The 18,415-nt window shown below is 35.6% G+C and overlaps 1 protein-coding gene across 1 annotated transcript; it reads right to left on the reverse strand.

Annotated features, from left to right (window-relative positions):
* On the reverse strand, positions 1 to 8,694 carry LOC135083466 (odorant receptor 4-like). The gene is made up of 7 exons (XM_063978206.1): positions 8,055 to 8,694; positions 6,352 to 6,529; positions 5,070 to 5,166; positions 4,516 to 4,620; positions 4,046 to 4,134; positions 1,497 to 1,563; positions 1 to 118 (listed from the first exon to the last, which is right to left on the reverse strand). The coding sequence occupies exons 1-7, from the start codon at positions 8,692 to 8,694 to the stop codon at positions 65 to 67; spliced, it is 1,230 nt and encodes a 409-aa protein (XP_063834276.1). The 3' UTR covers positions 1 to 64.
* Between the last annotated feature and the right edge of the window lie 9,721 nt (positions 8,695 to 18,415).

Genomic DNA, 18,415 nt, shown 5'->3' on the forward strand with positions numbered 1-18,415 from the left:
GCTTGTCCAGCGTGCTTTGCTTTATGATAAAGCTATAAAGAATCTTCTTTAATAAGTATTTCTTCTACTTGTACATAGTCTTCAACAAAGCGAAGTATGACCAGGACCGGCTCAGTATCTGTAAACGAAAAACCAAATTAATATTTGCATCTCACTATGGTAGACTATTTTTTAATAATTACCAATTTAATGATTACCAGTTTTCAAAACTCCTGGAAGACTTTTCAGGCAAAACTATCAAATGACTGGACTAACTATTTGTTTTGAGAGATTTATATTCATCATCACGTCATTTGGTCTCCACTGTAGGAGAAATATCCTCTCTAATTTAGCGGCAAATGGAGGTTTTGGTATACACTCTCCACTCTTGCGTCTGGTTACGGCGGGAAAATATATAAATAACCATACAGGTTACTATAATTCTAGCGCTTCACTCAGTCAGTACCTGAGGTATGAGAGCGGCAAGGGACGGGTTAAATTGACATAATAATAATATAATAATATAATAATAATATATTTATTTATTGTATCCGGTGTTACAAAAATATGCCCTCTTAAGTAGCTACATAATATGTATAAACATATATCAACTAACTTAGGTCTAAGCAAATTTTTTACGATGACAGCTGTACTAGTATGCACTGTGTCACAGCTGTCAGCGTCTTCCACCTTCAAAGTTACAAACAGAAGTTAGTAATTTTGTGAGGCCAAGCTCCCACAGGAGCAATCACCAAATTTAAAAGATTATAGGTCGTGTGTATAATCGCAACGGCACACAATAAATTTAATTTAAAAGCCAATGAAAATCAGATCTAATGATCTTATCAACACGACAAGGTTGCAGACTGGATGGCTAGTGGCGAAAATCTATGGGAGCCAGGCAAAGCTTAAATTATGTATCGAAAGACAGAACATAATAGAAGAGAACAATAATACTCAATAAAACTAGACGTGTATGTGTTGTGTATGACTGAGTGATTCCTCACGGTGAGTGTGTTGTGTAAGTGTAGGTGAGGTGAGTATGTGTTGAGTATATGAGGTGTGTGTGTGTGTGTGTGTGTGTGTGTGTGTGTGTGTGTGTGTGTGTGTGTAACCAAGAAAAGTATTTTTACTAATAATGTTTTGAAAGTATTTCCTCTGTTTCTTTGTAGTTAATATTAAGTAACCACTGTCGAATTTTTTGCTTACTATTATGAGTTATGACGTGATAGAGAATATAAATCTGAAGGAGATCTGAAGTCTCGCTGATCTTTGACGTCACAAAAACACCCGTTCCGCTTCCGTTGAGCAGAGGCAGAAGCCGGTGTAGCTGAGGCCTCTGCTGATGCTGTCATGATGCCAAGTTTCTTTTTTCATGGCTGTTGCATGAAAAAAGAAACTTGGAACTACTCGATGTGATATTATTTTAAACTCCATCTCTTTCGCTCTTATCAGAAACTAGGCAAGCAAAAGAGACGAGCTATTCCGTGACGAGAAAGCGCTCTAATACAACTCACAGTAGTGAAGGCCGTCAAGTTCAGGTCCGCGAAGTTCCAAGCAGTCAGCTTGCAAGGCTTCTGGGCCCTGAAACGAAATCACAATCAGAAATCACAAATTGGAACACCATCAGCCCCACGAGACAAACATTTACAAATCAACAGTAGGTAATCCTGAAATCGTTTCACTCCTGCATTTTTGTAAGTAGTTACTTTGCTCCGTGAAGCTATTTCAAAATTAAAACTAACGAAAGTTTCTTTGTCTAAAGCCCGATCCGTGAGCACGTAAAATTTTGTCCAATGACCCCTAGCTACCCATCCTTATCGCTCGCGCGTAATAATATTGCTGTCGCGGCTGTACAACTGGCACCCGCAGTGAGTGTGCGAGCGCGATAGCAACATAATTACGCTCGAGCGATACGGATGGGTAGCTTGGGGTCATTGGACAAAATTCTACGTGCTCACAGACCAGACTATAGCTTAGGCCATCTTAGACCTTCGTCCTTAAGTGTCCACTGCAGGAGCACGACTCTCTCTAATTTACCAGAGGCAAATGGAGAATTTGGCCTACACTCCTCACGCTGGCCAGGGTTGGGAAGGTCTCGTGTTCGCATTTGTCCCTTCATATTATTATGAATTCATATTATTATATGCACGGCATAACTATAGATCTATAACTTACTGAGTCAGTGTTCAAGGTATGGGAGCGGCACATGAGGTTTTTGTGACGGTCAAATGTAGTGAGACTTCAGATTTATATCATCATCATCATCATCTCGGCCATGGGACATCCAATGCTGAACATAGGCCTCCCCAATGAGGGCTATCGTTTTAGCGCTCACCACTGTAGAATAAGGTCCTGTCACTTGCTAGTAGCGAAGACAGTGGCGCCAACTTGTGAGCGCTAAAGTGGTGGAGGACTATCGTATTTGCACTCATCAAGATGGCGCCACTGTAGAGTAAGGTCCTGTCAATTGCCAGGGGTGCCAACTGTTAAGTATAAAAACGATAGCCCTCATTCTTTCCATGTTGCCCGGTTGGTAGCGGCCTGACATGACATGACATGACGGCATGACTTATGGTTCAGAAACGTGGCCTCTCACTCACTATAGGCCTTATACAGAAGCTCAAAGTTGCACAGCGTGCTATGGAGAGGGCTATGCTCGGTGTTTTTTTGCGAGATCGAATCAAAAATGAGGAGATCCGTAAACGAACTAAAGTCGCTGACGTTTTTGTGACGATCAAACGTCAGCGAAACTTCATACTTATGCTCTGTCCTTAGATTAATAAAACCTAGATGGATAGTCTTCATACAAACGCTTCGTCAAGAGTGAGGCAAAAATCTTATGTCATTAGTGTCAATTTTGTTGGGGAGTGTAGACAGTGAAGGCGATTTTCCCGAAAGTAGGGAATTTTTTAATACGTTTTTAATTGTTTTATAATTAACAAAAACAAAACGCATCATGTACTTACTTATTTATTGAATTCAAAGAACCTACTTAATTACAATAACATAAATCGACTTAAAAGTCTCGATTTCATAAAAAAGGAAGTGTATTTGTAGGGCGAACAATTGGGAAATAAATTTTCTTGTTACTGGTATCATTCCCGTATTTAATTTTTGAAAGCCAAATTCAAGCAAAATACGCGTCGAATTGTAGTACTTACTTATGAAATGTAACACTGGTCACTTTCTTTCCTTTTTCTGATGTATTTAGACACCCTTTCACAGCCCAAACCGTCTTATTTAATTAAAATTCGTCGGACGTGTTTACCAATTTTTCACTTTGACAGTTCATGTGACGTTTACGGGTAAGCCATTCTGGCTTACTAAAAGCTGCCTCACCTTTCGTGCACTGACTATCTATCTAGGTTTTATTAATCTAAGGCTCTGTCATAATAATTATGTCAATGTGCCGCTCCCATACCCATACATCCCATACTCAGGCACTTACTCAGTTAAGCACTATTCCTGTAGTGATATTTTCGGGATGTTTCAATTTCCAACCAGTTAAGTAATTGCTGCTTTTCAGCTATTATTATTTGTCTGATGTTCTAAAAAGCCGCAAGTTACCCAATCAGCTGGTATGACTAGTTGCACCGATGATCAAACGGCGCCGAAACTCGTTGACGTTGACGGCGTCGGCGATGTAACTAGGTTATTATTTTCTTCTATACATTAATTAATTATATGAATTGTCTTCATTAAAAAAATGACAATTGGCTGGCAAAGAAAACAGCTCCTGTCTTTTTTTACGGCCATTTAGCCTCGTAAATATTTAAAAAAACACCTCTTTTCTCAATTGACTAGAAAGAGATCAGCCCTGACCTTGTTTTTTTTTATTTACGGCCAGGGAAATCCAAAACTGTTGATTTCTGAATTCTTGTCTCTGTATTGCCAGGATATTAAAATTCCCGACCAGTTTCTGTTTTTTTAGTTTATTTCAATTTAATTACATATATCTGGTTGATAAGTACCTCTACGTCACAAGGGTCTTGAGAGGATTTACAGCGATCAGCAATTTAAAGCTACTACTGTCTCTAAACTCTCTTTTTAATTTCTAACCAACCTCATCAGTATCACGAGCATGCTCTTCTTAATGCTCTGGTCAGTCTCGTACCATAAAGAGTTGTACACAGCTGAACTTACTTCTGTGCTCTGGAAAATAACATGAATTTTTTAATAGCACTAAAAGTCATAAGTTCACAGTAGTTAGTACATTATAAAAATTCGCTTGGAATTGTTAACCTACTAGGTAAATGAAATATGAGCGGTAGCTCCATGGTAGTTCTAAGTGGTTCGTGTAAATATACACACGGTGCGTCTCTTTGTGGAAACTTGGCTTGACACGCTCCCGCGTGTCTATTGATCAAAATCATTGGATGTCCAAGTTTCATAAGTCCGGAATGAAGTCCTCTGACAGAACGAAATTCACGCGGGTGAAGTCAAAGTCAAAGTCAAAATTTCTTTATTTGTTTAGACTAATAAATAGTTCTTACAAAGCCCCCGACTAAAGCTAGTTAATCAAGCTTGTCTTACTGAACGCATGAGTATGTCCCCGAAGTAGCAGAGCAGCGAAATCTGGGATAGATTCATGACGAGGAACGTGGCGAACGTCACCACCACGATGATTTCTTCCAGCACCTGTGTAAATGACGTCATCAACATCATCACTTCAGCTTATGGCACTTACGCTTTCCATTGTTGGATGTAAAATAGGCACAAGCACCCGCTCGTCTCATCTAGCTTCTGCCTTCCATGCATGCTTCCATTCCATACCATTCTATCTTCTTACGTCTTGTCCATTGAACGGGGGGCATCCAAATTACGTCCCAAGTCCACAGTACCTACTGGGTTTGCCGAGACGAGGTCTCCATATTAGAGAACCCGTTTAATCCACCTGGCACTTTAGTTGGTTGAATATGAACTTAAAATATTGGCACAGGAGCTCGTCGTATTGCGGCTCGTTAGGAAACGAAGCTCAAAATTGTATTCAAACCCGAGTAGGTATAAGTTGCTTTAAGATTTTCATAAAAAATATTCTCTACGCATAAGATTGAACTAATCTTTGAGCGTAAGGATATAGCCATTACCGTTATTATGAAGCTGCACAAGCATATCAGGACTGAGCTGGTCACGATGTTGAAGAGCGTCGACATCGAGTACAGAAGCTCCACTTGATTCACCAAACTATTAAATTTTAAAAAATCAATTTTAAATGGGAAATTCCTAAGGAAATTCAGTCTGGGGTCTTTCATACAAAGGATTGCAACCTCCATGGTATGGTGACAAACCTAAAATCCGGAAAAAAAGTTTAAATTGATGCTCCATTGTTCGCTATTCATTTCATTACAAGCTTTATATTGACTTCACTTGTTTTCTTGTTTTGATGTTCCAAATGAGAATTAATATTACTATTGTTTTTACTATTGCGTTTTAAGAAAATCTTTATTTCAAAATAGGAACATTCTGAAGAAGTTCATGCACACACCGTTCCCATAATATTTTGTTGAGGCATTCGGTACCACAATTCTTTAACCTCTCCTATGCTTTGTCTCATATCTGTGCAACCTCTGTCAACTGCTTTGTCTCAGATCTAAGACAAGATTACTTTGTAATTTGGAACATCATTTGAAAACCGTAGCAGTTGGGGGGTGCAGTTTTGCGCGGCTCAATAGCACGCCAAAGGTTAAAGTATTCAGCAACGTCAAGCATTGATTGATTAATTAGGTGCAGAACACACGCGGGTTTCTATTCGTGTCAATTAGAACTCTGTCGAACACGGCATTGGAAAATGCTTTAACAAGCTGATAATTTCTCTCACCAAGCTCATAAACTTGTAACGGATTAGGTAACAATTGCTACGCTTTATTGTTTGCCGCGATGCTATAAAGTGAAGAAACTGGTCCCTATTTTCTTCCAAACTGTATTTTTAGAACCTACAGTATTTTTCGAACATTAATTTTTGATTGTAGAATTGAATATACCTACTATCTACTCGTAAGTTCGGGTAGTCCGTCCGGGTGAGAGATTCCATCACAGAGATTTTAAGATTTATCATGAAAGTTTTATAGATAAATAACATCAACCAACCCAACAGGTCATTTAGTATCATCTGCAGAAGCACGACTCTTTTCAATTTATCAGAGGCAAATGGAGGATTTGATCTACACTTCCCACATTGGTCACCTGTTTGACCTGGTGTTTGGCCTGGTGTTGGCTTATTTGTCTCTTGGTCGCCTCTTACGACATCCATGGGAAGAGCGAGGGTGGACCTAGGTTTAATATTCGCTTATTTCTTTCTAAGTCGCCTCTTACGACATCCACGGGAATAGTGATGATTACTATTCTACTCTGCTTTAACTGGTAACTTACTCAATCAGTTCCTGATGTCTCTTCACAGCATTCGCCACGTTCGTCCTAGTTCCCTCCCTCGAAGAGACCACAGCGCACTCGCAGCGATGACAGAGCGTTCGGAAATGCATCTGTATGTAGATGCACACCACGTAGAACAGGCTGTCGGAGCCGAACACGTTGGCGCCAACTATGGCGGCTGGAAAAATATTTACTTGACATCGAAAAGAGAAAAAAAAAAGTTGTCAAAGATGTCATCCACTCAGTATCATCTTGAAAGTTGACATGTTACCCAAGTGCCAAGTCACTGGTTTTTAGTGGGTACCTTGTACGCAGGGGAAAAGATGCTGAAGCCAGAACAACTGTCACACTAGTTCTCTTGGTCAGAGAACCAAAATCATGGTCAGTGTGACCTTGAGTACAGGAGCAAGAATTCAGACGACTGACCACAAACCACGGCACATCTAGCTATTTACTGCCCCCCATCTTATCTGTTTAGTTGTTATCTACACTCGACATCAAATAAATCGCACCTCCCGCGACAAGCATTTTCAAACGTATGCATCCCCACTTCCTACCAATATTGGCACCATTTAAAAGCCTAGTTCTAAACTTCATTTCATTAAAGGAAAGGTTTTTACCCCAAAAATGTGTCTTTAGAAGGATCCAGAGTCACTTCTTCAAAAAATAGGTAGTTACGCTAGAGCCAACTTTTATGGCTATAAAACTGTTAAGTTGGGATTAATCGCTATCCATCTGTTAAAGAGGACACGTGAGATCATTATTTGGTTTTATAACCATAAAAATTGGTAATACTGCAGTTTTCAAATCAATAAGAAATGAGAATAGGTCCCGTTCCCATCAGCTTATTACAGTCGTTAAAGTAAAGGCGTTTACATTCACAACTAGTTTCCCAGTTAATGCAAATTGAATCAACATTAGTTTAATTCATATACTCGTAATGTTTTCAATTTAATAATGATACAGATAGAACGCTATTTATAAACGTTCATCCTTTCGAACAAAGGTTTTCCTGCTTTGGACCATTTTGCAAGTCTGTGGACAAGTTCTGTGCAGTTTGTTATTCAGTTTTAGACTCTTTTCCGTTAAAATAAGAGTCATAGTAGTGTTTAAGTGGCTCATGAGTCAGGGTTATACAACCGCGTCGTATTGTTATGGAATATGACGAATTACCCATCCTGGCTGATAATTGAAGCGTTTAAATTAAGAATGGAAGTTAAAATGGTAATGGAACCGCGCAATTTGAAATTCTGAATATAGAACGACAGTCTACTGTCTTTTGTCTAGGCTAGGCTATTGCCGAAATTGCTGGCCACATACATATTAAAGAATGCTTTTTCTAATCAAATTTTTAATGATTTTTTTTTCTTTACTACATCACCAATTTTAAGAAGTGACATGTTAATGAAATCTAAATAAATACACGATGATTTTTGTAAAGTCAATATTTTCTAAACTTTACTCTATTTCTCAAGTAACATAGCACGAGGTAGCTCACTTCATGTAAGGATTAAGAAATAAATCAAGATCAACTGCGTAGTACTCTTGTGCAAACAATGAACATTTCTTAATAATTTATGGCTTTGAAAAAATATGGCATTCTGTTTGCTTTCATGACATGTGTTTGTAAGCATTACAATAAAAAATACTCTTAATTTAATACATCCTATAGAATGTGTTATAAACACGAAAAAAGTACTAACTTGACATAACATGATGGAAGTAAACCGCTGGCCACATCTTCATAGTGTACGGATCGAAGAAGTACTTCACCAAGTACGGATACTTGTACTCCGTACTACCGGTAGTATAGTAATCATAGGCCATGGACGTCACCGGCATCAGGGGGAAGGCACAGATCACCACAGCACAGATGTAGAAAAGCAAATGCACCACAAAGCTCAAGAATTTTCTGGATTCTTCCACTATTTCTTTCTCCACATCTGGTTCGTTGGATTCTACTTGGTATAAACCTAGTTGTTTGTATTCGTCAAATTCCTTATCTTCAGGATGGATGTCCCTTAGTTTATCCACAATTTTAGCAACAACATCTCTGTTCCAATACAGGAATATAGATTTGGATGTTGCCAACATGCTAATAGTTATACAAGGGGCCGTCAAAGACAGGTCAATAAAACTCTTTCCAGTTAATATTCCTTCTACCAACCAGTTTAGCTCTCCACACACATCTGTGTACAGCCAGGATAAGCTAATATAGTACAAATAGTAATCGAAGAAGTTTTCGACGGATTTCCGCCATTTTCTTCTTGTGATTCTTATGCCAGACAAAAGAAGAGACAATTTTGTCAAGCGCAGACTATTCTCAAACGCCTCTTTGGCCATTTTAATGATTCCAGAATTTAAAAATTTAAATTCAAACTTTTTTCTGAGACGTTCGAAATCTAAAAACTTCGGATTCGAAATGAAGTAAAATTAAATAAAAAGACAAATGAATTTAATTACAAGGTTCTAACTACGCTATTCTGTTTGTTGAGAAAAATTGTGAATCTTGATTCTGTATTCCGTTTGGTTTGTCAAAGGTTTTAATTAATAGCTTGTTTTACTAACTAATTACTTTATTGTGGATGACTGACAGATTAATTACACCTACGTTCACTACGTTTTTCCACATTTGTACGTGTAGTTTTTTTCATAATGGCGGCAGTATTAAAATAATATTCACAGACGCTACGTGTCAATTTTTAATCACTTATCAAATTAAAAGTAATATAAATTATAGTATAATAAAATTAGTTATACGTTTTTTACTTTTAATGTTATTGCAATAATTTTGTATTAAATATTAACAATTTGTCAAAATAAAAGTTTAAATTATTGAATGCGAAATATTTCATTACTTTAAATACATAACATCGTAAAAGTTGTACGTTGTGGTTTTTATGTACCTTCTACATAGATTAAAACATATTTCAACAACTTTACAACTGTTTACTTACAATAAACAGTAAAGATAATCTCTAACGGTACAAGCTCTTTCAAGGGACATTCTTGTGTCTTCAAATTCTTTTCAAGCTATGTAATCTGGAAGATGAATCCGGCGCACTATGGAGCGAAATTGCGATTTATGGACATAGCGATTTTTTTCACAAGTTCTATTTGAAAAAAATACCTATCGATAGGTTACGTTATTCTGATGAATAAATGCTGCACAAGTTTTTCTCTAAAACCAATAGTTTGACTGGAAAAAAATATTTTCCATTTTCGTTGTATGGAATGAAACATAAAGTGGTCGATTTCGACTAAGCCTTGACAGATCTTGCTTTGAAACTACTTGAGCCTTGTTCTATGGCTTGTTGACTGTAATCCTACGCTATCAGCGCGCATCCAAAGTTGCCCGTTCACAAGTTATGAGGTTCTGAAAAATTAAAAAAAAGTAAGTAAAAGTGACTTTTTTTTTTAATATCTTTAAAGATTTAACAAAAATATAAAGATTTTATACGTTAATAATGTAAATTAACCTTAAATTACTGCTAAAAACACATTTTAATAAACTTAAAAGGAATTAAATCAGCGATTTTTTTTTTCACAATTTCGGTTTAAAAAAAATACCTATCGATAGGGTATGTTATTCTGATGAATAAATATTATGAACGTTTTTCTCTAAAACCAATAGTTTGGCTGGAAAAAAATATTTTCCATTTTCGTTGTATGGAATGAAACATAAAGTGGTCGATTTCGCCTAAGCCTTGACAGATCTTGCTTTGAAACTACTTGAGCCTTGTTCTATGGCTTGTTGACTGTAATCCTACGCTATCAGCGCGCATCAAAAGTTGCCCGTTCACAAGTTATGAGGTTCTGAAAAATTAAAAAAAAGTAAGTAAAAGTGACTTTTTTTCGGAATATCTTTAAAGATTTAACAAAAATATAAAGATTTTATACGTTAATAATGTAAATTAACCTTAAATTACTGCTAAAAACACATTTTAATAAACTTAAAAGGAATTAAATCACCGATTTTTTTTTCACAATTTCTGTTTAAAAAAAATACCTATCGATAGGGTATGTTATTCTGATGAATAAATATTATGAACGTTTTTCTCTAAAACCAATAGTTTGGCTGGAAAAAAATATTTTCCATTTTCGTTGTATGGAATGAAACATAAAGTGGTCGATTTCGACTAAGCCTTGACAGATTTTGCTTTGAAACTACTTGAGCCTTGTTCTATGGCTTGTTGACTATAATCCTAGACTAACAGCGCGCGCACAAAGTTGCCCGTTCAGAAGTTATGAGGTTCCGAAAAATGAAAATTAAAGTAAGTAAAAGTATCTTTTTTTGGGTATAAATCTTTAAAGATTCAACTAAAACATGAAAATTATATACTTTAGTAATGTAATTAACTTTTCTCTTGTCGTCTTATCTAAAGAAAAGTCAATTTTACTTACTTTAATTTTCATTTATCGGAACCTCATAACTTCTGAACGGGCAACTTTGGGCGCGCGCTGTTAGTGCAGGATTATAGTCAACAAGCCATAGAACAAGGCTCAAGTAGTTTCAAAGCAAAATCTGTCAAGGCTTAGTCGAAATCGACCACTTTATGTTTCATTCCATACAACGAAAATGGAAAATATTTTTTTCCAGCCAAACTATTGGTTTTAGAGAAAAACGTTCATAATATTTATTCATCAGAATAACATACCCTATCGATAGGTATTTTTTTAAACCGAAATTGTGAAAAAAAAAATCGCTGATTCAATTCCTTTTAAGTTTATTAAAATGTGTTTTTAGCAGTAATTTAAGGTTAATTTACATAGTTAACGTATAAAATCTTTATATTTTTGTTAAATCTTTAAAGATATTCCAAAAAAAAGTAACTTTTACTTACTTTTTTTTAATTTTTCAGAACCTCATAACTTGTGAACGGGCAACTTTGGATGCGCGCTGATAGCGTAGGATTACAGTCAACAAGCCATAGAACAAGGCTCAAGTAGTTTCAAAGCAAGATCTGTCAAGGCTTAGTCGAAATCGACCACTTTATGTTTCATTCCATACAACGAAAATGGAAAATATTTTTTTCCAGTCAAACTATTGGTTTTAGAGAAAAACTTGTGCAGCATTTATTCATCAGAATAACGTAACCTATCGATAGGTATTTTTTTCAAATAGAAATTGTGAAAAAATTCGCTATGTCCATAAATCGCAATTTCGCTCCATAGTGCGGCGGTTAGTTTTAATCTATTGTTTAGGGGTCCACAATAGTAATGGACCTTCGGACTTGCGGTCCTTTGATGCAACCGGCAAAGGACAAAGGACCTTCGAGGTGACCAAATGAAAATAAACAAAGATGGAGGTACGAGACATTTTATAGATTTTAGCTTATGTAAGCCCATTTTCTTTAAATTACGACTTATTATCGTTTAGTCTGTACGGGAATGTTAAAAAAGACTCATATAATATTCAAATCTCAATAAAATTCTTAACAATATTTTTTTATGCAAGACAAGGTTTTATTTTTACAGTCATGTCTTGCTTCATCAGAATCACCAGGAAGTAGCCGAGATTTAATAAGACGTTACATATTAACTACGACGTTATTATAGTAGATTATGTTAAACCACCTATTAAAATGTACTTATCAAATAAGATGATTTTATTATTTCTAATTCATTCATTTGCTTGTTAAATCGCTTACTTGTAGAGTGTTTGTCTGATTTAACGAGCCATTTTTATCTAAATTATGTTTTATCATATCCACATTGTCACCCTACAAGATCAGGATCCTATTCGTAGCCTGAAGAGTCGAACCGTTGTCACGGCCGAAAAAAGCGGTGTTGACAAAGGACTGGGTACAGTCCAGAAAGCCTCATGAATATGGATACCCTTCACCGTTATGTCCCATCCTTATCCCTTTGCTGAGCTGATGCACCTTAAGCTTAAGTTAATAGAGTTAAATTTCCAATAGCGGAAGAAAAGGACTTTGCCGTCGGCATTGTTAATCCAGTATTCTCAGAATCGCACCTCAACTGTTTTGTTACCTGAATTTTAATCTGTGCTTTATTATCATATACTTACGGATGTTAAGTATTTAGGCTAGTTTTAGTGTCACGTGGACTGTCAGTGCGGATCGCTCCGCATAGCCGATTTGTATGAACTGCTAGAGAGCGGAGCGGTTCCTCCGGACCGCATTACTCTAAAACGCTCCCTAGAAGTTCATACAGATTGGCCGTGCGGAGCGGGTCCGCACCGGACGGTCCGCGTGACACTAAAACCAGCCTTAAACTTTTTGGTTTCTCCTGGTGCTGCCGGCATAGCTGGAAAAAGTCTGGTCGCCCCCTTTGGCGCTATTTGGGGAAACTTTTCTTCAGTTCGACGACTATTTAGGCTGAAATGTTAATAGTCTATGCCTATGTGAAGCAGTGGACGTCCTGTGGCTGAAAAGATGATGATGATGACAGTTTTTGGTGCATCATACCTCGATTTAATATCAAGCATAATTATTAGGCTTTTGATTCGTTAAACAATGTTTTCCAACCACAGAATCTGACTGAGATCTAGTCGAGTCGGGCTAATTGAGTCGGCTTTTTACAAGCTTTATATAGACTTCACTTGTTAGTATGTGTGGGACAAATCTTGCAACTGAAATTAAGACCACTTCTCCTCAACCGATTGAGCTGAAATTTGGTATACTTATGTAAGTACGATGACAATGCAATGTTATGGTACCATTGAGCTGGTCTGATGATGGAGTCAGGAGGTGGCCATAGGAACTCCTAAACGAAACGACGGAATCGCATCGAGTTTGGGTTCGTTGGATTTGTCTTTTCGAGCAGTTTCGTGCTAAATGATGTCCAGGGTCATGATGATGGAATCAGGAGGTGGCCATAGTAACTCCTAAACGAAACGGCGGAATCGCATCGAGTTTGGGTTCGTTGGATTTGTCTTTTCGAGCAGTTTAGTGCTAGATGATGTCCAGGGTCCTTATGATGGATTAGGGAGGTGGCCATAGGAACTCCTAAACGAAACGGCAGAAACTCATCGAGTTTGGGTTCGTTGGATTTGTCTTTTCGAGCAGTTTAGTGTCAGGGTCCTGATGATGGAGTCAGGAGGTGGCCATAGGAACTCCTAAACGAAACGACGGAATCGCATCGAGTTTGGGTTCGTTGGATTTGTCTTTTCGAGCAGTTTGGTGCTAAATAATGACCCAGAGATTGAGATACAACTAAAAAGTCTAAAATAAAATAATAATAAAAAAAAACTTTTTTAAAAACAAGCTTTATCCTGAAATGCAGTTGTACTAAAACGAAAAAAATAATTGTATGCTTGGTTCAAAGAATTTCGAAAGCTTGTAGCGCAAACAGAAAAAAAGAGGAATAAATTCCATGCGCGACGCGATACAAGCTTTCGAAATTCTTTGAACCAAGCATACAATTATTTTTTTCGTTTTAGTACAACTGCATTTCAGGATAAAGCTTGTTTTTAAAAAAGTTTTTTTTTATTATAATTTTTATTCAATTAATTTTGAACTCTTATGTGTAAGACATAAGGTTGAAAATAGTTTAATTACATTGTATTAATGAAAATATCATAAGAAGAAAGCACTAAATAAAGAACTTGAATTTGTCTAAACGTCTTATGATTATTATTATTATTTTAATTAACATTTTTGCTATATCTTAAGATAAATATAATTATGATGACGTAGAGTGAAGAAAGAAGGTGATTGTATTATAGGAAAGGAGCGGTAAATTGTTTTGGAAGTAAAGTCTTAGCCTGTTATCTTATCATTTGTCTAATATCTTATCAAATTCTTTGTGATAATAAAGATTGGTCGTGAAAATTTAGCTTGATTATGTTTATTAAATATTATTTTTTCCTTTTCAGGGTGATAAAAAAAGGTAATTAACTATACCTATCGTTTTTTAAAGGCAGATATCGAATTAATTTGGTTCTGTTGAAATATCTGGTTCTCTCAGTTCGTAAAGGATGCCAGAACTGATTATAGAGACTAAATTATGTATAATTAATGAGATTAAAATGTAACTTAAACCTACATGCTTGCGTATAAAGTGAAACACACAAGTCTAAACACACAATACTAAAAACATTAGCTGTTTTCTTAGGATAACTCCAGAGCTTGTAACAACTTACCTACAAAACAGATGACTGAAAAACACTGAATACCTATTGCGTTAAAACAATCCATTTCACGAATCTGATGCTGGAAGGGCCGTAGGAAGGCACAGTGATTCATAGAGTAGGTATTCTCATACATTTGCATTGAATATTGCATTATAACTATGTATGCCCTCGTGTAGGCTGATACGCGGTTACAGACAAACTCGCACACAATAGGTATGAACAAAAAAATCTCCACTTTTGTTTTTTTTCTGAATTTTTCAACAAGTAATTCAATTTTTACCATACTTACTTATACATACTAGTATTGCACTGTGAGAAGAAACGTTACTTTGAGGAGTTTCCAGGTAGAGTAGATGTCTAGAGAATAAGGAATAAATAATAATATTAATAAAATAAAAGAAAGGGACAATTTATTTGTTTATCGCTTTGTCAAAAAGTACGTAGGTACTTGAAAGAAGACTCTATCTAAATTATGAAAAACCCTGATTAAAAACTTTAACCTTTAATAACTAAGATACGGTTCGGATGATGTTTATGAAGGAAAGAAATACCTAACAAAACTTCGTGGATGTTGTGAGCAATCTGACCTTACTTTGTGACTCATCGTAGAGTTATATCCGACTTGAGTGCAAAGTAAAGTGCACTTTAGTTTCTTCTTATATTTACCTAATATGTATTTAAAAGGCTAAATAAATAAAATTCTCATACGTATTAAAAGATTTCCATTATAACAGAGTTTTGTTTGTTTTTCATGACCATCAATAACTACAAGTCTTTGTATAATAAATACAATAATGCTCTTTTCTTCTCACCTCTCATCAGCGTTGCCAGACGTCCCGATTTTGGCGGGACGTCCCGATTTTTAAATCAAATTTAAATGTCCCGCGCGGGACAGGCTCTGTCCCGCTTTTCGGAGAGAGACACTCACTTCACCAGACTATTGTTTGAAACGCCATATTATTCTAAAAAATAAAACTTTTTAATTTTTTTTTCTTTTTTTATTCTAAAGGCGAATTTAACGATAGAGTAAATCTGATTTAAAATATAATTTTTTTGTTGAAATACATTTTCTATGGCTACTTTTGCTATCTATTGTCACGTAAACGTTATTTTAAGTCAAATAAAAAGATAAATATTTGAAAACCTTTGATTATATACGTTTTTTTTACTTTGTCCCGCTTTTGACGGAAGAATCCCGCTATTTTCACTCAAAAAGTACCAAAGTCCCGACTTGGCGAAAAAAAAAACTGGCAACGCTGCCTCTCATTCATTTCCAACTCTGCAACTTGCTCTGTAGATTCTTGTAGTCTTCAGCTTAAAGGCATTAACTAATGTAGCGTTGCAGTTTTGGCTGTTTTTCACAAATTGATTTTCTTTCTGGATATTTGGATTTAGGATACCACTAGCGACATCTATTGGCGTGATTTTGAATTAATTTGCAATAGATGGCGCTTTTTGCTCAGTCAATTCAAATATATTTTATTGAAACATTTCCTAATGTTTTTGTTTTGATTATTCTATTTTTTAATAGAATATTTTCAGTGTTCAGGAGATTGTTTTCATCATGGTTTTTATTAGTATTTGCTTTTTACCTAAGCGGCGAAACGAAACGTCTTGCGATGTCAATGACTCGCAGGCTGTCAGTTGAGCTGTCAAATCACTTTGGAATTTTGGTCGATCTTGCGCAACCGCAATTTTATTATTTTCGGGGATGTAATCCCCTGTGTTTTAAATCGTGTGTTGCAGAATGCATCCACGATAATTTCATAATATAATTTAAAATAATCACACATGAGAAATTCCCTAAATTCTATTCGGATGAGGGTATTGGGTTGCTGAGGGCTGCGAGCGAAGCTCAAATTAGTGAACAGCCTTCATGCGGGTTTTCAAATTTCATTATTTTATAGTTCAAATATTTCATAATTTCATATTTCATATTTTACGATTTTACATTTCATATTTTAGATATTTCAATATTTCATATTGATTTCTATAATTATTACTCCTTTCTGAACTGCTGATCTCTTCGCATTTCCTCCTTGTCATCAAACCTCTGTCTCTGCAAGAGTTTGAACGCTTACCTGTCAAAGAGATGCAAGAGCTTCATCTGGCACTGCGCGCTTGAGGCCGTGGAGGACGCTGCTTGTAACCTAAAAGTGTGCGAGACCCGTTGGACCCCGGAAGAAGAGAGGAACGTTCAGGGTAACGGCTTATAACCGCATGGCTTCCAAGGTACCCACTTTTCCATCCTTCAAGTAGGAGTCTTTCCGACCTGACATCGCGCAGTTATCTTAACTAGTAGAGTCTTTTAATATTTAGGCTGAGTTTTAAGAAATTTTCAGTGGCAATACTACTCACCAAGCCGCCAGGGAAAAATCCTACCTTGCAGTGGCGCCCATCTTTTGGTGTTTATTATTGCCATCCTTTTTATGAAGTTTATGGGTGGAAAGCCAATAAAAGAAGCAACATTGTGTGCTGACTATCCGCTCATACACTTCTATTTTATTGTTTAATAATTTTTTTATTAGGGAATCTCTCATGTGTGTGCTGTTGTTTGTCTTGTTTTATTTGTAATTTATTTTATTTGTGATGCCCACATAAATTTGTTTAGGTTGTCAACTTACATACTATTATGTTAACCATTATAACAGAGCGTACTACTCTATATGAGGTTAGTTTACATGATGTTAGGTTACATATTTTTTGTGTTGCAACTCTTGTTTTGTATATTATGTTGGGACAAGTAGGTAACATTTTTTTTGTTAGGTTATATTTATTTTATACCTACACTGCTTTTGGGCTTTATAGCTTATAACTTTTAGTTACTTACTTTAATTATTTTGTTTTTTCATACAAGACAAACACAGTTTTAATTTTAATTTTAGTGTTTATTCATTTGTACTAATAATAAGTAAGTACATAATGTATTTTAAAGTACCTACCCAGATATTTTGTTACATAATGCTAACTACAATAGTTAATTTTGTTTATGTACTTAGGTAACAAATTGCTTTTGTGTCACCATGGACATATAACTTTTATTTCATGTTACTTAGTACACATTATTTTGTATTACATAATGTTAGCATGATATTATAACTTTTATTAGTTTTTGGCAAATATTTGTTTACATTTGTTGAAATTTTTTGAATCTTAAGTAATGGATTTTAATTAAGTAAATACAGTTATACCTATTAGTTATTTAGGCATTATACTGCAGTGTATTATAAGGTTTGGTACATAAAGTTATTACTGGCTAGTGAGTTGTTTGTGGGTACACTTGCTAACTTGTTAATTTTTATACGGGAATAACTTAATTGATTATTATTATGGTTTTGATAACAATTAAAAGTTATTAATTTTAGTAAAGTGCCATTCTCTTAAATTTGTATAAATTAATGATTAATTTTCAACTAACTTTTGGAAAATATTTTTGCCACATAGTTTTTTTTCAAAAATAATTTTATTAGGCTACCTTCTTTAAGGAAGTTTTTTTTTGAAATTATAGTTATGCCAAGGTTATCAGTCGTAGGACTTAGGATTTTTTTATTTCTGGGTAGGTAGGTATTTTACTTTCATAACTAACTTGAGTTTAGTTTATAGAATTTTTTTTTTTTACACACTCGTATTGTGTAATGTTTTCCTGTTGGTATTTTATTAACGGATTCAATTATAGCAAAATTTTTTTATGGACACAATCGAGTTGTCGGGTATCTGCTACAGTTTTGCCTCGGTGCTTTATCTGTAACTTAAAGTTCAGATATACTTTTTTTCCAGAGATTTTATCTCTGTGTTTTTGTTTTGTTTTGTGTGAGTGCTATGTATCTCCTATATACATGCCTCGTTTGTTTTGTCTTTTCCAGGGATGACATCATGTGCTTTTATGCACTATTCCCTGTGTTTTGTGTTTTGTTGCGATGACGTCCAATTTATATTGTGGCCAGCGACATTTTTGTTCTGTGGTTT

The sequence above is a fragment of the Ostrinia nubilalis genome, chromosome 23 (assembly GCF_963855985.1).
Source record: "Ostrinia nubilalis chromosome 23, ilOstNubi1.1, whole genome shotgun sequence".
In the NCBI taxonomy this organism is placed as follows: domain Eukaryota; kingdom Metazoa; phylum Arthropoda; class Insecta; order Lepidoptera; family Crambidae; genus Ostrinia; species Ostrinia nubilalis.